We start from the raw sequence: 22,000 nt of genomic DNA, 5'->3' as shown, positions 1-22,000 counted from the left end.
ATCTGGATAGACTCCAGTTACACAGTCAGCGAGGAGCAGGAGGACACCACAAACACGAGGTTAGAGGGAAGCAAACGATGGGGAGACAGCTCTCAGCCACCACAAGAAACCCCACAGTGAAAAACCCAAAGTAGCAGCACTGGCACAAAGAGGCACATGATTTTCCTTCAATTACCTTCAGATTTAGGACTAGGAGTAGATGCAGGAAACTGGTAGGTAGGAGTGTAAGGATTGTCCTCTGTAGCAGAGAAAAGCAATGGAATTTTGAAACTATCCACCATGAAGTGGAGGAACTGGCAAGTCTCCAACTGACTCTTTCAAATGGCTGATTACCTATTTTAGTGTTATTAAAGCACACGGCATCACACTTAAAAAGATTAATGAATTAGAAAGGACTTAAGTTATTTTAACACGGCACATCATGCAAATGAGTGAAATAAAACATCCAGCAACCAAAAATGACTATAAAAACAAAAATCTAAAAGCCAAATCTTATTCCTATAATGGCACTATGAGAATTAATTTAAGGCTAGGACAACGGATACACCGTCTAAGTTTATGGTACCTTCAGAATTTTGCTGGATTTCAGGAAGTTCAGGGAATTTGTACGTAGGGAAATAAGGGTTTTCTTCAGGAGTGTCTAGGCAGAGGAGCAGGTTTGAGAGAGAGAATAGAGGAAGACACAAACGGAGAGCATGAACCAATAGGAATCCACACACAAGTCAGGCTCCTTGAATTCTGGAACATACTAAGCTTCACCATGATATGAGAGAAATTCAAACCGCTTTGAAAAATCCAGTCCTTTTGCCTGAGTTACTGAGACACGTCTAAAGAGACGGTATCATTTTATTCCCCCTCAGACAAAGAATTTCATACACTGAATCTCCAGTAAGCAAGAGGCATTTAGCACAAAGCTTCAAGTTTTCACCTTTCAGAGGCAAAAAATATTAAGTATATAACAAATCGTGTGCAAAGCAAACACGATCATAAACTGATTTTTTAAAAATCAAAGCTTGTGCTGTAGACATTAGAATCAGGGCAAATAAGTAGATTCTTAATTTTTCAAATACCTCTGCCTACCATCAGGGAGGCAGTTTTGCTTTGAATCTGTAACTTAGGTTGAGTTAACAGCTACAACGTATGAGAGGTCCAATGCTGCGTGAGGGGCAGTTACATACTTTGCAAATATGCACCTGCATCTCAGCAATTGGGCCACCAACGCTGGGTCTAAGGGCGAGAGACACAAATTGCTGGAGGAAATGAACATTGGTTTTAGGAAGTGACCAGTGGAACTGATACCATCTGATCAGAGACCCAGCATTTACCACCACCACGTGACTGAGCTCATCTGCTCCCCAAATAGTAAATTTACTCTTGGCTCAGAAACACTAAATACTGAGCATCTCAGTATTTAGAATCAGTTTGAAGAGGGGCACCTCCGGGTGCATTCTGAACACTGCAGGAGCTAATTAACAGTGATGTTTGCTGGCATCCGCAGCTCATCAGAGACTGGTTATCTGTGGCTTAAGCCAACAATGACCAGGACAGGACACTTCTCCTTTGCCTTCATGTGTCATCTGTGCCAGGCGGCCAGACTGGATTTGGCCACATGGAAGGACAGGATGCCCTGCCCGCAGGAGGAGTGGTATCCTTCCCACAGTGCAGCTGCATCTCTGCCCATCAGCTGACTGGCAGCACAGGCAGATGGGAGCTGTTGAAGTCGCAAATTGCCCGAGCACTGGCGTGGGGTTCTCCCACCATGCTGGGTCCCCTGCTGACAGCCCAGTGGACCCCCGATTTGGAAGCACTGCTCTCCCAGCTTGAGCAGGCTTTGGTGTGTCAGCTCTCGACTGGCTCTCAGGGCTACTAACGAGTGCTGGCTCCCAGCTGGGGAAGATTATCTTTCATATTAACACTGCCATACAGGGGCACCTTGCAGCCTACTTCACAAGGCAGAATTTGCTCTCATTTGGACCCTACAACATCCCTCAGAGAAGGGGAGAGGGACAAACACAGACAGAGGTACATGCTTGGCCCAAGGTCACATGAGTATTTGGGGGACTGAATCCAGATGAGGACAGTTCTTAACTCTCAGCTCACGCCTTCTCAACTCGCTCTGCCTACAAGGCAGTTATGGGCTGACACTGGGAGGTGTACCTAAAGCCAGAAGCAGGTGGGAGTCGAAGCTGCTCGCATCCTGGCAGGTAGATGCTGCAGAGCGCGGGCAGAGTGCTGGGCCCAGCCTGCTGCATCCCCAACATCTGGGACAGAGGAGCTGGGAGCTGATCTCAACTCCCACACGTGAGGCAGGTGCCCAGGTACTCCCATCCCCCTCTGCTCTGAAGGCTTATGGCTGGGCTCAGGCAGGCCAGTGCCTAGTGAGGTCAAGCTGCAGGGCCCCAACTTCTGGCATCCTAGCAAAGTGAGTTTAGGTCCTCACCACAGTACTCAACACACAGGCACAGTACAGCTTCTATAAATGAAAATCAATACCTCTGTTCAGTTTGTGGATCTGTTTAAACATGGTCTTGTACCAGTCTTTTGATCTCTCAGTGTTCTGAAGAAAAACAAAGACAAAGAATAAGATAAAATGGAAATCTTGGCACATTTCAGAACTTCTGTGATTACAAAACTCAAAATGAGAAGTGACAGCACATCAAGTCAAACCTCACGGAGCTCTGTGCATCTTTGTGATCCTACATTTAAGCCTTTTCTTTTAAATGCAAAACTTTTGAGAAAGAACAGGCAAACCAAGGGATTCAGACCCGAATCTGCAGAGTCATATTTGGCCAAAAGGATGCATATTTTTAAAACACTGGACAAGGATCCACCTGGAGTGTGTCCATTCTTAGGTAATTTTTAAAGTTTTCATTTTTAGAATCTCTCTCCATATATAGATGACTAAACTGAAGTAAAGGCTCCTAGAAACCTAACAGACAAAGAACACTTGCTCATCAGGCCACATCCTCACCCATTTCACGTTATTCTGTAGAGGTGTACCTAAGCCACCTCGCAGGGGCCAGATTTAGAACGCATACGTTAAAACGTAACCCATTCAATGCCAGAGAGTTTTTTATCTTAACCACAAAGCTGGGCTTTTTTTTTTTTTTTTAATATAAAAATAAAACAAGGTAGGGGACCAATACGTAGTTAGATCAGATATTTTTCACTCCCATTTTACAGATGAGAAAATGTGACTTAGAAAGTCCAAGTGAATGGACTAAGGTCAGAGAGCTGATGAGAAGGTGAGTGAGAGGGCTGCCCCACACGAGGGCTAGAGGAAAGGGTCTGGGAGTCTGACAGACTACTCCGTCACCCACACGTTGTGCAATCCTGGGCAAGTAATCCCTCCCAAGTCCCCGTTTCCTCATCTATTCCTCATCCTTGTAGGGCGAATGACGTTTAAATGAGAACGCAACAGCAAGGGGTTGCTGCAATCATTATTAGTAATAATTCCTTCTACTTATTGTCATCATTATTATAATACTTATCATCCCTTAGGATCAGACAACTGCCCTTTTGAGGTTTAGCCCACTGCTATTTCTATCAGCCTCCCCCAAAAGGGACATAAAAACCTGTCCTTTGGTAAAGGGAAATCACAGAGCAACACTGCAGCCAGTGTTCTTCTGGGCTCGTGAAGAAGGATGGGATTCATCCTAATCCAGTCTCAAAGTCAGGCTTCCCTGGGATTCCAGGGCCTGCAGGAGCCTGGCAGGCCTGTTCAGTCGGGAGGGCTGGGGCAGGGCTGCCGTGAGACCAACTCTGTTCTGAGGTCTTGCAGGCTGAATCCATTCAGTGGGTCCCTTAGAGTTTCCTGGACTGCGGTGGGCTTGGAGGCTGGCGCCCAGCTCTTGGAGGCTGGCGCCCAGCTCTTGGAGGCTCTGTGGGGCCTTAGCTGCTTGGAGGCTAGATGGTGGTGAGGACCCTCTGCACGAGGTCTCTGCTACCCACGGAGGAGCTCCCATGGACTCAGGGTGTACACCTGTCACCAGCTTAAGATGAAGCCCAAGAAGCATTGCCAGGTCAAGATTCGTACCCGGAGGGGGATGCCCACTTCATCCATGGACACATCGCTCAGGTCCTGAGCGCTCTTAGCCGCCCGCCTGCTGTCATCCTTTGCCTTCCTCTCAGGAGCCCTGCCCGGGGAGCTAGGCTTTTCCTGAGTCGGTGCCAAGTCCTGCTCCCCCACTCTTCTTTCCGAGACAGGATCTGGAAAAGAAAAGCGATTGTTAGCTAAAGCTCTTCTGGTGGCTCCAAAACAAATCCCCCACAGACAATCCAGCTAAAAGTGTGTCTGCCAGTTCTCAACTGGAAGGAACTGTGCTTAGAGCAGGGTCAGCAAATGATGGCCTGGCCCTAGTTTTTGTAAATAAAGTTTTATTAGAACACAACCACACTGCTCATTTATGCATTATTTGTAGCTGCTTTCGACCTACAATGGTAGAGCTGAGCAGCTGTGACAGAAACTGTACGATCTGTAAAGTCTAAAATACCTACCATCTGGCCCTTCTAAAAAACCGTGTGGACAGTGTGGGAGGTGCCCTACAGAGGTCTGTACTTGGTGCCCTAGACGTCCACGTGGTTCTGACTGTTCTACAAAGTCAGGGAGCAGGTAAACCACAAGAAGGTGGCCAAACACTACTTGAAAGTCCTTGTTTCATCTTGGGGAAGTCATTTAACTTTTCCGTGCCTCTGTTTTCTCATCCAAAAATGGGGATAACACTTCACTGGCCAGCTCCCAGTGATGGTGTGAGGACCCAGCAAGATAACATATGCCAAAGTGCTCACAAAGCTGTAAACTGCTAAGCGCACATCAGAGCTCATCTGATTCAGGAGCGGAAGCTACAGCGCGCTCATACACCACGTGCAGTCCACAGATTATAAAATTACTTCGTATCTCCTGTTATTCCAAGGCACATCATTTATATATGGGAGGCATTTCCTAAGCAACACCCAGGTGCTATGCATTTACACATGCTGGGGACACAGGGGTGAACCTTTCCGAGCCCGGCCTTTGAGGAGCTGCCGTCTAGTGGGCAGAAGGAGCAAAAGAACCAGCAGGGAGAATGGAGGTGACCGGGGCTGACAGAGGAGTCTGCGTTCTCCTCAGCTGAGCAACTGGGGTTCAGGGCCCACCTCTCAGAGGAGAAGTCAGACAGGCGATCAGGAAGTGAAGGGTGTTTCTGGCGGAGGGACCAGCATAAGCACATACGAGGGGGCCTCTGAACCACTCTGAGCTTATTATTCGCCAGGCACTAAGTTCTTCACATACATCGTCTCAGCTCGTCCTCCCAATAACTTGATGAGGAAGAAACTATTATCATAGTTTTTAAACTCTATTTAAAAAAAAAAGTTAAGGGGATCGAGGCACAGAGGTTAAAGTGCCCTGCCTGAGATCACACAGCCAGCACATGGACAGGCTGGGATTTGGCCGAGCGTCCACCTGACTCTGGCGGTCCTCTCTGAACCACATCCTGTCTGGCCTCCCTCAAAGAGGGAACTAAGGTTTTGAGGCTGGGAGTCTGGCCTGATCCAAAGAGAGGAGGCAGGAAAGGGAACTGGGAAGGCTGCGAGACATGGTCACCCTGCTTAGGGTAATTCTGCAAAGACAGCGAGACATTCACACAGAAATGCCCCCGAGACCCTAGAAGAACCATGGGGCGGGGGGAGGGGAGCCTAGGTGAGAGGGCCCGGCAGGTGGGCATTAACACAAAAGTGATGGCCGAAGGCAAGGAGGTGGAAGGAGTCAAGCAGGAGGTGAGAGCAAAGCCAAGGGCCGATCTCACACTGAGGAATGTCACGGTAATGGGCTGAAAAGCAAAAAGGGATTCCCAGAAGTTGGCAGGAGTCCTCACAGGGATAGAAAATGAACCGGAAAGGCACCAGCGAGGTGTCACTGAATCCAGAATCCGGTGAGGACAGAGTTCCAAGAAGTGGGATGTTAAATGCGTCAGAAAAAAAGGAAAAGAAAAAAAAGAAACTGAAGCAGGGGAGGCGGCATTACCTTAGGCAAAAAAAAAAAAAAAAAAAAAAAAAAAAAAAAGTCACAGGATTGCTCCAAGGGAGCAAGTTTCAGGAGGGGACTGAGGGTAGATTGCAGGGGAAGGGATGAGTCTGTGAGAAGAAGTGGACAGTAAGTAGCGGGGGAGGTCAGCACGGAAATAAGGAGTGTATCAGATGGTAACCAGAGAGGCCGAAAGGTTAGGGGGCAAAAAGGCGGAGTCCCTATCTTTTATAGTTATGTTCTCTTTATCTGTGAGTCTGCTTCTTTTCTGTTTTATTCACTAGTTTGTTGTATCAGCATGTGACAGCATCGCTATAAGCTTTAAAGGATGTTAAGAGCAGACTGGATTTATGGGATGAGTTCTCAGGCTCCCAGGAAATTCCAACAGGACGTCAAGGATTTGGCAGGAAACCGGGAAGGGTGGGGGGATTTTGAGTTACCAGAGCCTGCCCTTAATAGGGCTCTGCTGAGCATCCTTCTCCCACGGGTAAGGCTTTGCCTACGCGTGATCAAGCAGCAGCAGGTGAGGCTGATTTCAAGCCACCTGACCTGGTGCTGAGAGTGGCTCACAGTCCTCACTCTGTACCGTCATCTCTTAAGAGGAAGATCACAGATATGCCAATCTCTGCGTTTCCAGACCCAGAGTAATTTGTAAGAAATTGTTAGGGCAGGTGACTCTAGCAACAATCACTTAACTGCAAACTCAGGCTGACAGTCCATGGATTTGTTCCCAAGCTGCCAGAGTCCTTTTGAGCTACAAAAATTAGCCCTGAATTATTTTAATTTAGAGGCCTGTAATCATGTGATTCATGACTGAGTGGATTTCAAAATACAGAAGGCTGAATTGCAACCTCTAAAGAAAAAATGTTTCTTTATATAGCAGAAAACCAAAGTAACACTTCATTGTACCGCGCAGGTGACAGGGCCATCCTTTGACACTGGGTTACAATGAAGCCTTGCTGTTATTTCTCACTAGGCAAATACTGATCCTCACACGACATCCGGGAACAGTTCCTGCTGGTTTCACACTGTGCTTTAAACAGGAAGGTCCTGGAAAGGGCCACTAAATTAAGGATGCTGCTGACAACCTGGACGGGGCATCTGTGTTTGTGGGAGGTGGGAAAGTGTCTCTTTTCTTCACACCCAAAGCTTTGTGACTGAGGACAGCAGTCACGCTTACACTGCACTAGGGGGAAGCGAGGGGCGCGCTCTCTACACCTATGCTGGCCCCTCTGTCCCAGCCCTTATCCTGTTTTCCTGTCTGTCCACCCAAGGGGACCAGGAGCTTCATGAGGCCAAATCCTATGTGGGTCTCATCCCTGGAGAAATCTCAGTGAGCATGAAGCCTCACAGAGGTCAAGACAAAACCTGGTAAGGGGAGGGAGGCCGGTGGTCCTGGTCCCACATCGCCGGTGCGATGGGCAAAGCCTCTTTCACTTCCTCCAGGGCACAGACTGGAGCACCAGCCCCGCCAGCCCTCTCTCCTTCAGGAGCTTCTGAACAAGACGGTGCTTTTTCTTTTTAAACAAAGCTACATTTAGTGAGCACCTACTTTATATGTCTCACTGTATCAAACACCATTCATTAGTGGATCTGTCCTAAAATAAAAAAGGTGGAAGTACTGGGCTTATTTTAGAGCAGAGAAGGTGGCCTGAGCCTGCCAGCACGATGGAGCAGCTCTGACACGCACATAGCACCTTCCAGTGTGCAAAGCACACCCCCCCTTCCCGTCGCGCGGGACCCCCTACGGCGTCTCTTTGAGGCAGGGGAGAGGGTTACCAGGCCCATTTCCCACACGAGGAAACTGGCTTAGAGAAGTGAAGTCACTTAACCAGGGATCAACAGCTAGTATAAGAAGGAAAAACCCTGACCAAACTCTGGGTCCCCTAACTTGTGTTGATGCCTTTTCAAACTCCCAAAGGCAGGCAGGCGCCTGCAGGGGCTACTTTTCAGAGCCACCCGGTTCTCAGCAGCCTGGGCTGGGGCCAGGGAGTGAAGTGGGCTGAAGTGTGGCAGCTCCAGGAGGGGCAGCAAAGGGCACCTTGAGCTCAACCACAGGCTGTCCTGGTCCTGCGGCCAAGTCCTGATACAGCTGAGAGGCTGTGACAACCCCATGTCCTCCACACTGGCTCTCCTTGGATCACAAGGACAGCAGCGGGGGTGAAGGAATACAGACATCATGGAGGAGCTGCTCAGAAAAATGGTGGCTTTATTACCACCAGATCAGAGGTTCTTAACCCCAGAGTTCACGAGTGTCTGCAAATCATCCATGTGCCATATGTTTGCACACATGTGGCTTTTTCTAAGAATGAATCTACTTCCTTCCTTAGATTCTCCAAACAAGTCCACTACCAGAACAAGGTTACAGGCCATGATACAACACCATAAGCTCCTTGAAAGCAGCACAGTTCCCTGATACAGCCCCAGAGCCTGGCTCGGTGCCTGGCAGAGTAGACACTCAGTAAAATGACAAGCGAACCAATGGAGGCATCAACTGACAGTGGTAACTCACATCTACCAGGCTCTTAGGAGTGCCAGTGCTCAGTGCTAAGCTGTTTACAAGCAGGACCTAGGAGGCACTCCCCTCTTGGGCAGATAAAAAAAGTGATCCATAGTGTAAATCATCAGTCCTAAGGTCTCAGCATTAGTAAGTGCGAGAACCAGGATTCTGGCTACAGAAAGCCAGAAGAAAATGGCCAAACATTCCCATTCCTAGCTTCCCTCATCACCCGGGCCAGCCTGTTCGTTCCCTCCCCACCCAGCACTGTCCCAATCCTGCACACTTTATCAGGGCGTGAGCTTGGATATCTGATTATATTTGCAGCCACTCTCCACCATCGTCAGCTTGAGGTGGAGGAAACTTGCCGCTTTAATGTTGTCAGTGAAAAGGGGAGCATCAGAATCACTGGGGAGCTGGTCAGAAATGCAGCTTCTCGCCTATATCCCTGAACCTGAGTCTCTGGGGCTGTGGCCTGGGAATCAGGTTTTGACCAGAAGACTCTGGTGCCTGATCGAGTCCAGGAAGCAGTGCTCTCCTGCCCTCTTCCAGGCACGGCTGGTCTGGAAGCTCTCACACCTAGGCCCACCATCCCAGGTCCTCCACTGGCATTTGGGTTTGTCACCCAAAAATGAGAAAATGTGCCCACCTTTCCGAGCCCCGGACCTGGCACATCCTAGAAGAGACAGAAGCAATAGGAAGGTGGGTCCTTCACTGGGGCTGGCCAGGAGCACTCCATCCAAAGCAGAGCTCCTTGTTCTTCTCATTCAGAACAGCCTGTTCTTACCCAGCAAGGCACCTGTCACAGTCCCACGGAACACATTTTCTAGTCTGTGCCACTGGTCTGCCCCCACCAGCCTGCAAGCTCCGGGGAGGCAGGAACCACACCCATTTTCATCATCCTTGCAGCCCAGCAATAAGCAGAGCTCCCAGCACATCAGAGGAGCTCACAAGACTTCCCACTGACCAAACACATCAGGTGGGGACCAGAAGATGGCTTTAGCAAGAACAGGTGTTAATGTGTAAATAAATATTTCTCACCTACCTGAAAGGCTACTGAGTCGCTTCTGCTGTTCTGTGATGAAAGAAAAAATACACAGTGTAAGTGAGGTTTCCACAGACGCAGTAGGACTAAGAAGTCCTGGCATAACTCACTCGGGTCCCCAAAGCTGCGTTCTTTCCATCCTCTGGGCTTAGACACTAAAATATTACACAGTCCAGCTGAATACAGGGATATTAATGTGGCTTCATCATTCTGGTGCGGGGTCTCCTGTCCTTCTTCCCCTAGATTTGCACCAGGATTCAGGGAACTGTCACTGTTTTCTGGTTGTTTACATCTTGTCTTAGGATGATCTGATCACTGAAGCAGACCCTCAATTCCCCTGGTATTAAAGGAGCAGGACCTTATACAACCCCAGTCTCGGTACATTTTGACGGATATATGATCATCACCATGGCAGCTATCATCTGAGAGCTTGCTAAATGCTAGACATTGTTTTAAGAGCTTTCTCATGTGTTAACACTTCTAATCTTCGCAGTAACCCTAGCAGGTAGGTCAGCACTAGCTGGGAGACCTCAGAGAGGGGGCAGAAACTACCCAAGATGACAGTGAAAATCAGAGCTGTGCCTAGAACCTGGGTTCCCCAGGTTTCTTTCCAGCTCTCACCACCAGGCCCCTGCGGCTCCTTGACATTGGAGGGCTATGTGTTTCCCACCATCCTGGGCACTCTGGAAGAGGGGCGGCCAACACCTCCTCCAGAGGGTTCTGTGTGTACGTGCTTTGGGATAAGCACAAAAATGACCTGTACCTTCCATAGCTGCTAAATATAAAGCAGCCACATCTATAAAAATAGAACACTTGCCAGCCCATGGGTGCTGTCATCATGCTCCTTGGCGGCGTCCCCACCCTCCCTCCAGAACCAATGCGGGCAAGAAGTAAACAGAGCCACAGGGGCGCTCACAGCTGGCGGAAGGGGCCCTGTCCACGTCGGGCACGTGGATGACGCTGGCACCGGCTGGACCACAGGAGCCCGGCAGAGCCCTAGGCTTGGCTCTGCCAGCAACTTGCCAAATGGCACTACCCAATCACATAATTTCTCAGCCTCAGTTTCCTTGTCTGTGAAGTCAAAGTGCTCAGTGGATCTGTCGTTCCCAAAGGCTATTCTCCAAGCCAGAGGCAAGGCCTTCCCCAGCAATCAAAGGCAAATTTGTTCAACTGAAAAGACTACGTTGTGTCCCACTTCTGAAGTGTGGAACAGCCTCTCTTTCATAGAGAGAGATGTGTGCAATGTAAGTCATAGAAGTTTTTCAGCAGTGTTATTCAGCAAAGTTAGAAATCAGCACCCCTAGGGTTGTCCCCAGATCATCTCACCCGACCATGAAGCTCCTGTTCTCCACAGACATGCCCTGCGAGCTTGCTGAAAAAATGCAGAACCTCTCCCCTAAGCCTCTCCGCCAAGCGCCTCCTGAATCTGGTTCCCAGGTTTCTATGCACATTAAAGACCCAGAATCTCCGAGCTAGAGCACCCGTGCACCTTAAGTCCTGAGAGTTTTCTGATTCAAATCTTCTTCCCCCAAGACTGATCATAAACCATCTGCCCTCAAACACATGTGGGACAGAAAGCTCTGGAGAGAGGGCTGGAGCTGTCAGAGCCAGGCTGGGGGCTGGGTGCCTCCGTCTGTCTGCAGTGTGTGTGTGTCGGGGGTGCTGGCTTGGGGAGACAGGGTTACTGTCACACTGTGCCCTGGGGCAGCCCAGGCAGGAACAAAAGGGAGTCTTTTTTAGGATGACTAAACTAGAATTCTAGAAGTGGAGTAGAGTTGTCTTTCCCTCAGGAGACTTTGCAATAGTTAAGAAATTGTTTTCAAGGGTACTGTCTGTGAGGCAAAGCAGGGCTGCTGGGTTGGGTAAACTCCAAAGTGAAGCCAAAAACACTTGCCCTAGAGCCCGCTGATGATCAGTGATCTGAGGCCGGGATCCTTGACTCTTCCTGCACGCGCCTCCCACCCCCACTCAGGAAGCAGACGGTTTGCTCTTTATGGGAAGCTACCTTTTAATGCCAAAAAACTAACGTACTTTGAACCCTTTTCTGAAGGAAATGTGATTCATGCTGCAGAATTCTGATGTATAAACCCAAGGGCAGGACTTGGACCAAAGAGAAAGGCAAGAACCAAAGACATTTGGGTAAGTAAGAAGAACTCATTTGTTCAGGGAAGAAACAAAAAGGAGCTCTGGGCATTTCTATGCCCCAAAAATGCCTCACTAGGTGTCACCAGGAGCAGCTGGCAGTACACTTCTTGGCATTTCCCAAAAACCAAGTGGCCTTGGGACTAAATCCCATCTTTAGAGAAACTGCCTTTCCTTCTGGGAACTAACTTGCTTCTTTTTGAGTGGGTTTTTTTTTTAAAAGATGAGTCATAAAGAAGTTCACAGAGAACCAAAACTTCACTTTGTCCTGCATTATGGACACTTTCTGGGCAGAGAAAGCTGTTGCCAGTAAGGGGTACCGCACGGCTGCAAGGAGAAGGGGCTCTTACACAGATTAGTGTAGGGGGGGGGGACCCTTTTATCTTTTGAAGAACACAGACTGATGGGTGAAAATGAATGTGGGAGCCACACAAAATGGAAAAATAAAATTCCTGAAATAACTAAGATTTGAGTGGGAAGACCCAGTGAGAAAAAGTTTCATTCATCTGCTTTTCAAGTTAGAGGCAGGAAATAGAAAACTCCATTTAATATGGAAAACAATTAGAAATAGACTCCATTCCCAGTCTCACCCCAGTTAATACGGAGGGGAGGGGAGGGGAGGGGAGGGGAAGGAAACTGTGAGGCAGGGGAGCAGGGAGTCAAGAAAAGGAAGATCTGGTGCCGAGCTCTGAGCTCTGAACAAAATAACTAAACTGCTACTGTTCTCTGGAATTAAGACTCAAGAGCCCTTTCTACACTAGGAAACAGCCTGAAAATGTTACATGTCACACTGCAAAGGATTTTTCTGAGGTGTATTCCTCTCTGGAATTCCAAAAAGGAAAACTTGGACCTAGAACCACCTTCTGGAATTTTAAAGCAGAAGGCTCAACATATACAATTATTACTTCAAAGTACTGTTTCCCCTAAGATGCCCCTTCAGAGAAAGGGAAGAACCAACCAGAAGCAGCCAGAGGAACTCTAGAAAACAAACACAGAAACCCTCAGCCGAGCTGCCTGGGGCCGCGCAGCGTAAGGGGCAAAGAGCCACACCATCCCCGAGTCCCCAGAGGGAGCCCCTGCGTAAGGGCCCAGCGCAGCAACTCCCGGGGAGAACGAAGCTGTGAGTCACTGAGAAAAAGTTCAAAAGCTTCCGTTTGAGAGATACAAAACCACATTTTCTATTTTAGAACATTTCCCATCCACTAGGTTTTCTTCTTTTAAAATTTTTGGTACTCAAATTTTTGCTTTCTAGAAAATTCATGTCACAGAACTACAGGGTTTAGGACAGCACTTAAAAGAGGTATGACTGCACCTGGGTCGTCCCAGCACAGCTCCAGCTAGAATCCTCATGACAGGAATTAAGGCACAGTCTTTCCTTTCTTTTTGGAGCTCCCATCTGAGGAAAACTGAATCTTCAGGGACACACACGCCCCCTGTTTACTTGTTCAGAGACCTGACATCACCCCCGATCAGGGGCCTCTGTCTGCGGCTGTGACCCACTTTGTGGGTCGTGGCAGCGAGCAAACTGGGGCAGGTGGCCTCAGGGAAGAACGGGATTTACGAAAAATTCTGTGGATTGGCAGAATTCTCGCCCCAGATGTCACAGAACAGCTCTGCGGGCTGCAGCGAGCTGGGGGCGGGGTGCCCTGCGCAGAACCCTTACCTCGGTTGTGCTGCAGGAGCACGATGGTGGGGTTGACGATCGTCGTGGAGGGGTAGGCAGATGGTGGCTTGCTGACTGGTGCAGAGGTTTGGGAGTCAGTTCCAACGTGGGACAAAGAGACTTCATTTAGTGGGGGACTTGAGTCCTGAAAAGAAAACACACACGGCCACTTACTGTAACTACAGGAAACCTGGAGGTGATGCTCTTTAAAAAGAAGAGATTTAAAGCTTTATGAGGACTTTAATTATGAAAAGTAATGTAACGAGTAAGACATATCAATTCCAGTTAGAAATTTAACCTGCAATATCTATTTTCTTTGTTGGTATTAGTAAGGGGAGAGAAGGAAGGTGAACTGTTACTCGGTCTCAGCAACGTCATTCATTATTTTCACCTGGTCATAGCTGTGGATCAATCCGGTTACTGAAAAAGCAAATTCAAGTCAAAGTAGCATAACATGCAAAACTCATGCAATTCTCAGTGCAATCTGAGGACAAGAGCTGGTTTAATTGGGGGGAAGATCAGGAAAAGTTTAGTACACTTGTTTAAAGAAACATGAGACAACATGAAGACATGAAGCCTTCGATGTAAGAACAGAAAAGAGACGAGCATTGGAACTCTTGGAAAGCTACTTTTAGTATCTACATCACTGAACTTACTAGCAACTTGCTTCTGAGATTTGGGTATTATCCTGTCCCATTGTGACATTTTTTTCACTCCAGTATTGAGTGAGAAAGATCTCTGAAGTCAAAGTCCTAACTTCAAAATCCTGAGGTCTCTGCCTGAAATACCAATAAAATTACTACTATACTAACATTATAATCTGCATGATGAGAATAATGCCAGCCTTTTAAAGTCATGAAGACCTCAAAATGTAGTAAGGATATGTAGACAGCTTCCTCTATCACACCTATAAATTTTGTAAAGTTTCTATTTTGGAATTTACCCTAAAGCCAGAATGTCATTCTTAAAAGGTTTGAAAAACAAGACAGAATTACCTTCCAGATAAGAGTAGAGCTCAAAGCAGTCAGTATGCCCCAGCAGAGATCAGCCGCCCTGGCCCTGTACGTACCTGCAGGACAAGGGCCACGCCTCCCACCCACCTCTTCCCCCTGCACCTAGCACAATGCCACATGAGTGACAGGAGCCATCAACCAGCAAAGGTGTTTCTGAACAATTTCTGCAGCAAGACAACACGTGCCCATCGAAAGAGAGGATGTGAGTGTCAGGAGCTGGGACAGTGCCTGACACACAGTAGGGGCTTCCTTAAAAACACAGGTTTGGTCAGCCCACCTCTTCTGAAAGTGCCCTAATGTCACAGCTGTCAGTTACGAGTGGCAGCTCAGTTTAGTAAATGAAACCTTGTCCCAAGACTCAAGAGGCACAATATAATCTTGTATAAAAGTGTCTTATCTCTGTTTTTCCTTTTGTAAAGTGGAAAACAATTCACACTTATCCTAACTTACCTTCAAAGTGATGTAACAAAGACAAACGACATAACAATGAAAACTGCCAAGATACACACAGCAATCAGGCAGACAGCTCTTTATAAACTCCTGGATGCAGCAAGTGAACACTAAGCATCTTACAAATTTTATTCCAGCATTTAAGCCTTATTTCTGGAACATCACAAAAATGGCTATTGACTAAAAGAATCGGGATCAATGAACACGAATCTCCTTCCCTCTTACTCTCCAGTCATTGCAGGTGGAGCAGATACCAACTGGTGGCTTGGCCGCCACCCACAGGGGCTCCTGCTCTTGACAACCGTCACTCAAGCAGTTTCCTTTTTCACCTCTTACTCTGTATCCAGGGCCAAACCAGAAGTTATGGGGCCAAATGAAGTCCCTCCTGGGAAGTCTGTACCAGGCTGACCAGGCAGGTTTGAGACATTGAGGACACTGTCCCAAATGATCTGTCTGGGCAACCTGCAACAAACTCAACATGAAAATCTAGATCCCCATAAATGACCAAGTGTGGGTACGCGAGAACACTGCTCATGATGGTGCACTGAAAACAAGACCTGCTTTACACGCTGCTCTAGAGAAACACTCTGTGCCTGAACTCTTCAAAACAAGAGTGGTATCTAAAGTCACATATAAGTTGAGCTGAGGTGAGAAGAGGGTATCAGTGAACCATCTAGCAATTTTCTTCAACAGAGCTGAGTTGCAAAAAGCTCTAAGCTAGGATATCTAAGCCCCTGGCCACATTTGGCCAGGTCCTCACCTAACTGCGTCATGCTGTATCTATGATTTGAGAAGAGGATGTAGCCTTTCTCAGCTCTGGTGGCCTGGGAGTAACTTCTGCTACAAGCCAAAAAAAAAAAAAAAAAAGTTTCCTTCCTGCTTTCTGCATGACGGGCTTCAGTTTAATGAGCCCTCTGAGCCAGTTTTGTAAGTATATCTCTTTGCGTGGAGGGATGTCAATGAACGTTTAGTTCCATCAGCCAATTGCAAGACCCGCTAAGTCACTACATCTCAAAACGTGGCCCACAGATTCTCAGCATCAGAGTCTCCCAGGATGCCTGTTACCCAGTTTCAGTCCCTAGGCCCCTCCTCAGACCCACTCAACCAGAAAGTCTAGCAGTACAACCTCAGACAATCCCATGCACACTAATCTTGAGCAGTAATTCACTACTGAGATAAATCCTCTGTTCGCGCTTGTGCCCGCAGAATCTAGCAGAATACCTGGAATATGGGAGGTACTCATGATTGATTGCTGATTAGCCAGTTACTCATATTTGAAGGACTCTGGCCTGTTTGCTAGGGCAAGTCCCTGGCACCACAGCTAACGTTTACTGGGCACTCTCTGTTCCGAGCACTGGAATAGGAACTTTTATGTGCTCAGCCCTGCTGCACCCTACAGCCCTGACAGATCCAGGAAGCTCCACTTTACAACTCACACTGAGCTGCTTTCACTCTCAATTCCCAGGGCTCCCGAGGGGACAACAGACCGAGTCCTCTGACTTAGCCTTTCTTCTAAAGCTCCTGGGCTTTTCCCCTTACAGGACAGGACCTCAAGCATCAAGATGCTCCAACTTCCCACGACCACTGGGGTGCTGTTTTGCCACAAAGGCTCCTGGCAGCCACTACGCAGGGGCCCCAGCAATTTTTCTGCCTTTGGAGGCAACAGTGCTAACACTTATACCAAACTTTTATAACCATTCACTCAATTAAGCTCTTTTTCTGTTTAAAACCCAGTCCTTGCCATTGCTGTATATAAAAGAGTTCGCTTACTTGCAAGATCAACAAGAGTGAATCTTTTCCTCCCTAGAATCTCCCTGCTCCCTGGTGGAGAAGCGGTTAGCACCATGCCTGCTGGTGGCTTTTCCAGGCAATTCTCCAGCCTTCCTCAGCTCTCCACATTACATCTGCCTAGCCTACGAAGGGGCAGCTAGCCAAAGGAAAGGCCAGCTAGCCAAAGGAAAGGCCACGGAGGCGGTCTGCTCTGCAGGAAGACGTGCATTCGGAACAGGACAGAGAGGAAGAGGGTCTTGAGAGGTGGGTGAACAGCCACAAGAGGCCCACGGAATGCACAGGGCAGGCATGCTCTAGTGAAAGCAAACACGGTTCTGGTCATCACACAAGCACAGGGCAGCCAACATATCTCTCAGAACTCAGTATTTCAGTGAGAAAGGGTCTTTTGGTTTTGCTGTTGTTGTTGTGGTTTTACTGCCGGGAGCAGACAGTCAGGAAAGCTGTGAGGGAGGGGATCCAGCAAGCTTACGGTACTTGAAACAGCTCCCTTGAGGCCAGGCTCCGAGGCTCTGCGGAGGCCCTCGGGCACCGGAGGGACCAGCGGAGGCGGTGGTGAGAAGGATGGTGGCGTCTGGCTCGCGGGAGGGAAGGAGCCAGGAGCACGGGCTGGCTGGCTGTGGTGGGACCACCTCTGCAGGTGAGGGGGAATGAAATCATCTAGAGTTGGCAAGGCCAGAGGTGAGCCGGCGGGGGTGGTCGCCGGGACCGGGGGGCCGCGTGGCCCCAGAGATGCTGGGGGTCTGTCAGTGCCTTCGTGACCTCTGTCAGTGTTAACCAGGTAGAGAGGGACAACTATGACCTCGGGCTGGGCTGGGCTGGAGGACGTGGCATCCTGTAGGAAATAAGGGGGTTGTTATGTAAAGGGGTACGGCAGGGAAGAAGGAATTCCACATTTAAAGTCGAGAGTGGACATGCAGTGGTGTACTCTGAGAAACATTTAATTGGTGCTCTGTCCTCAGAGTACATGAGACAGTCAGTGCTAGCCAGCTGGCCTCCTGACACTCTATGACACAGAGGGAACCCCATCCAAGTTTACTTTCCATCCATCTATTTTTGAATCCTTTTAACACTTTAGAGAGAGAGAAAGAGAGAACAGAACAGGCAGGCAGGCTGTGTTTAACCCCCAAACCACTTGCAGAGCCTGAAAGCCTGGGAGTAAATACAACTTCTCTGGCACCTTGTTATAAGACATACATAACACAGAACATCTCATCGTATTATTAGTCTACGGATTCCGCGCTCCAGCATACTTACGTATTTACAGAAAAGAGAGGGGGCAGACGGAGAGGACTGTGCTGAGATGTTTAGAGAGAACTCAGGACCCAAGCTGCAGCAGTATTAACGAGGAAGGGAGGGTGGGGCGGCCCAGAAAACAAACGAGCTGCTCGCATGAGTTTCGAAAGAGACGGTGTAGAAGACACACAAACATTCCTAGTTCCTTGCCTTGGCTGGACACCACGGCTGCAAAAGGTAAGGCTCTTTTCTCTTCCGGTTTTCGGGATCAGAGGTAACCTGGGGACCTAGCACAGGTGGTCTCACTGCATCTGGGAACGGAGACTGAGTCCCCAGTGAAGGACTCCCGCCACGGTTAACGGCATCTTTACGGATGTCAAAGAATAGCTTGGGAGGGTCAGGAGGAGGAGCAGAGGGTGGCCTTCCAGTGCCGGAGGTGCGGGAGACAAGGCTGGGCGCCGGTGCTCGAGTGCCTGCAGCTTCCCGGGGAGTGCCTTTGGCTGGGTCACGTGCAACACGGGAGAGGCTTTCCGATGCCACCCAGCGAATGTTGTGCGATAAACAAGGTACATATAAGCTGCTGACCTTTTTATTCCCAACTGCCTCATGACGTGGGTTAGAGCTCACATTCTCTCTCTCAACTGTCCTGGCGGCTGCATAGCGCTGCTGGGGTTGGGCCGAAGCGCCGGGGAATGTGGAACCCGGAAGCGGGGGCCCGGGATGTGGCACACCTTTGGGGGCTGATCTGGCTGCCAAGGCGACAGGGACCAGCTGGGGTCGTGAGGGGCTCTGCTGGCTGGGGGTGCTGGGCGGGACATAAGGCTTGGGTGAGCTCAGGTAGAGGGAGTCCTTGTAGGGGCTGTGGGTGCTGGGGGACTGCCATGCAAAGCGGTCCTCCATAGGGCGAGGAGGACGACGTGGGGGAGAGAGGACCTTTGGTATTATTTTAAAGATACGATAAAAAGAAAGAGGAGGGGAAATGGAAAGAAGGACGACCATTAGAAACAGCAGCACAACACGATCTGAAGTAAAAAAACAAGTCTTGATATGTTTTCAAGCAAATCCTCAGCTTGTGGCTCACTTATTTCTCCTCTGGGTAAAGCCAAGGGCTGAATTATACTCACCTGGAAAGGCAGGCTTCACTCTCCTTTGCATCCCAGGGAGCCTGAGTGCTTAGCCAGGTGCTGAGCCAATTGGACACCAGTCCGGGGTTGACCCCCACCCTCGGAGACCCCTGACTGAAGGAGGGGACCCAGGGGCCCAGTGCCAGTGGAGGGAGCCCCTGAGACCCCAATCTTCTCCCATCACCTTTCCTCAAAGCTTTTCCTCTTTATGCCTTTAGCTTTAAAAGTTTAAGTTCACTGAAACTCCTGAGTGTGCATCCTTCTTTTCCCTTAGGAAACGAGGAACTGGAAGGATCATCCTTATTTGCGTTCACAGGAAACAGAAGCCTCAACTGAATCACTACGAGTCAGCACTCAGTTCCACAAGCATAACAAATTAAAGCTCACCAAGAAGAGAACGCTAAGAAGTTAGAAGCCACATGTGCTCTTTTCTTGAAGGAAACAATTCCATGGAACTCATTATTAGAAGGAAGACAAGCATGAGATTAAAAGCACGTAGTCTCCCATTTTTGATGCACCCAGAACACAGGGAGCAGGCAATGAGGAATTTGATTGGCCGGCTGGATTGTACTGTGCCTGGCTTACCAAATTCCAGCCTGTTCCCCATTCCCAGCCAGCCCACCAGGCACAGGCAATCCTAGGAGAGGGTGGTCAGCCTCAGGCTCCCAGGTTAAGCCCAAAGCTCTAGTTCTAGGCTCAGAGCTACAAAACTGTAGTTCTCTTCTCATTCCCTCTCCCTCAACACAGCCCCAAGCTTCTCCTTGGGTTTCAGTGGGGCCAAAGGTCAGGAAATTGGGTGACTCTACAGATGATCTCATTTTAAGGACAGCCATCTGTCAACCTACGGCTCAACTGGGGATGAGACTGTAAGGAACGTTTATTTTCCTGATGTTATGAACTGGATGTGTATCCCCCAAAATTCATAAGTGGAATCCCTAATCCCAAGTGATGGCACCTGGACACAGGGCCTGTCGGTGGTAATTAGAGTTAGACGAGGTTACGAGAGTGAGGCTCCAGGAGGGGATTAGCATCCTTGTAAGAGGAGGAAGAGAGACCAGAGTGCTCTCTTTCCACCAGGTTAGGACACAGTGAGAAGGTGGCTGTCTACACACCAGGAAGAGAGCCCTACCTAGGAACCCAACAGGCTGGCACCTTGATCTTGGACTTCGCAGCCTCCAGAACTGTGAGAAATAAATGTCTGTCAATTAAGCCACCTGTCTTTGATATTTTGTTACAGCAGCCTAAGCCGAGACGCCTAGATTCTCCTCACTGCTGTAAAGATAGCTCAGTACAAGGAGGAAACCAGCACCTTCCACTGAGTTGCACAGGTAAAGTCTATTAGAGTCTGGTTGGTAAGTGGTAAATGGATTGTGACCCAAAACTGGGAAGGTGCAAGAGTGTGGGTCTATTTTGGGGTTGTTTTGTATTTTACTATTATTTTTCTGTGGCGTGTAGAGACAGCAAGAGGAAGGGACATTAGCAAGGGTGAATAGGTGAGAATTAAGTATGAGTCTGGACTAGAAGATCAACCCAGAGACAGTAAATAACTTGTCCCTTGGTAAACTCAGTTTTCAAGTTACACAAAATGTATTTTCAGCAGTCAGGAGCAAGGCCTTGCAGACGTGCTCTCTTGGTTTCAGTGAACTTAGGCTGCAGGTTGGAGTGTGTTCACAGACTAAAACGCTGCCCTCTAGAAACAAAACACTTGAACTAGGATGCACCAAAGCGACTGAGGGTAAGCTGATAATGGTTGTCAGGGAGGTAAATAAAAGGCAATTTTGAGTTAGGTTCAGATTTACTCTTCCTTTGAGCTCAAGCATCCCCCATGTGATTTGCTTCTTGTCCAAAGATAGAAATTGATTTCAGTGAGTTTTTAACTTAATTTGGCTATGGCCATATAAGATGTCAGGGCTGCATTACATCAGGCCTGAGTCTTCCCAGGGCTCTGACCCTGGAGAGAGAACTTCCCCAGAGTGTTGATAACACACCCAGAGCCAAGGCCTTCCTGTCCTGGGGCTTCTTTTAGCCCTAAAGAAGGAGGAGGGTAGGCACAGTCCCTTTACATGGCAGGAACTCCTTTCTGTTTTATTGTAAATATTGTGGGGACCCCACAGGCAGCTGGCATTTCTCCCTAGGTGGGTACTAATGAAATTCCATTTATCTTTTTAGAAGGTAGGGCAGTGAAAAGGTGGGGCTGCTTGAAGAACTGATATGTTCCTAGCGTGGGCAGTTTCAGAAACTACCAGCCCCTGCCTCCCTGCGAGACCACCACGAGGATGCTGTCAGAGAGGGAAGCCCTGCTCCCTGTCACTGAAGGTGAGAGAGAAGGGCAGTAGGAGAATGGATTCCCTGCTGGCCTGTGAGTCTCCTGGACTCCAACTCAGTCCTTGTGAGGAGATGGTGGGCCCGCAGGGGTCTGCGAGCTGTCCTCATCTGAAACCAAGCCACAGCAGTCACCAGCCCAGCCCTCCGTGGCCTTGTCTGAGCCAGGGTATACTTACAGCCCCGGCAATGGCGATAAGGACAAGAAGTCACTTTTGCATTCAGAAAACACATCCCAGAGGTAATGCGTAACTAAAGCTTCTCAAAAGTTGGATGGCCGGTTTTACACTGAATATTCAGAATCAAATCTCTGCATCAGCAATTTACCAGGCATCCTTTAAGACATTCCAGTAAAACGAAAATTCTCTGATAGTGACAGAGAAGAAAACACATCCACTATCCGTAGGCGATATTACAAGATGATCATTCTTATTGGGAAGCTCACCCTTACAAACTCCTGGAGGGCACCGCTTCACATGGTGACCTGAACGCAACAAACGCTCAGGAAAGTTACCATAAGTAAATGTATTTAAAGGGGGTTTTTACTTACTTCATATGCTGTTAAAATTCTCTACGTAGAGGAGCTACTTCAGAGGCCACAAGGAATTAGTGGCTTACCCTTCGGGCCAGTTCCCTGACAGTGGAAAAGGATGTCCTTCTGCATCTGCCTTGAATTAATCAGCATTATTTCCTAACAACGATAGAGAGCCAATTGG

At 48.6% G+C, this 22,000-nt stretch overlaps 1 protein-coding gene and 1 long non-coding RNA gene across 45 annotated transcripts in view; one reads left to right on the top strand and one right to left on the bottom strand.

Annotated features, from left to right (window-relative positions):
* SORBS1 (sorbin and SH3 domain containing 1) overlaps positions 1-22,000 on the bottom strand; it is a 208,282-nt gene that overhangs the window by 67,589 nt on the left and 118,693 nt on the right. For 9 of the 44 annotated variants that reach the window (XM_074373867.1, XM_074373873.1, XM_074373869.1 and 6 more), the window contains 8 exons: positions 18,049-18,771; positions 17,075-17,437; positions 13,352-13,496; positions 9,547-9,576; positions 4,037-4,209; positions 2,494-2,557; positions 566-640; positions 176-238 (listed from right to left, as the gene is read on the bottom strand). In XM_074373867.1, coding sequence (XP_074229968.1) covers positions 176-238; positions 566-640; positions 2,494-2,557; positions 4,037-4,209; positions 9,547-9,576; positions 13,352-13,496; positions 17,075-17,437; positions 18,049-18,771 — 1,636 coding nt within the window. The remainder of the gene's footprint in view (positions 1-175; positions 239-565; positions 641-2,493; positions 2,558-4,036; positions 4,210-9,546; positions 9,577-13,351; positions 13,497-17,074; positions 17,438-18,048; positions 18,772-22,000) is intronic. The other 35 variants (XM_045507525.2, XM_074373897.1, XM_074373901.1 and 32 more) reach the window with 8 other exon arrangements.
* On the top strand, positions 17,491-20,171 carry LOC123613148 (uncharacterized). Its single transcript, XR_006720503.2, has 2 exons — positions 17,491-18,075; positions 19,237-20,171. It is a non-coding gene; the product is annotated as an uncharacterized LOC123613148 (long non-coding RNA).

Source organism: Camelus bactrianus, chromosome 11 (assembly GCF_048773025.1).
Source record: "Camelus bactrianus isolate YW-2024 breed Bactrian camel chromosome 11, ASM4877302v1, whole genome shotgun sequence".
Lineage (NCBI taxonomy): Eukaryota > Metazoa > Chordata > Mammalia > Artiodactyla > Camelidae > Camelus > Camelus bactrianus.
Note: the sequence above shows the minus strand (reverse complement) of the source record. Positions and strands in the feature narration are given on the sequence as shown.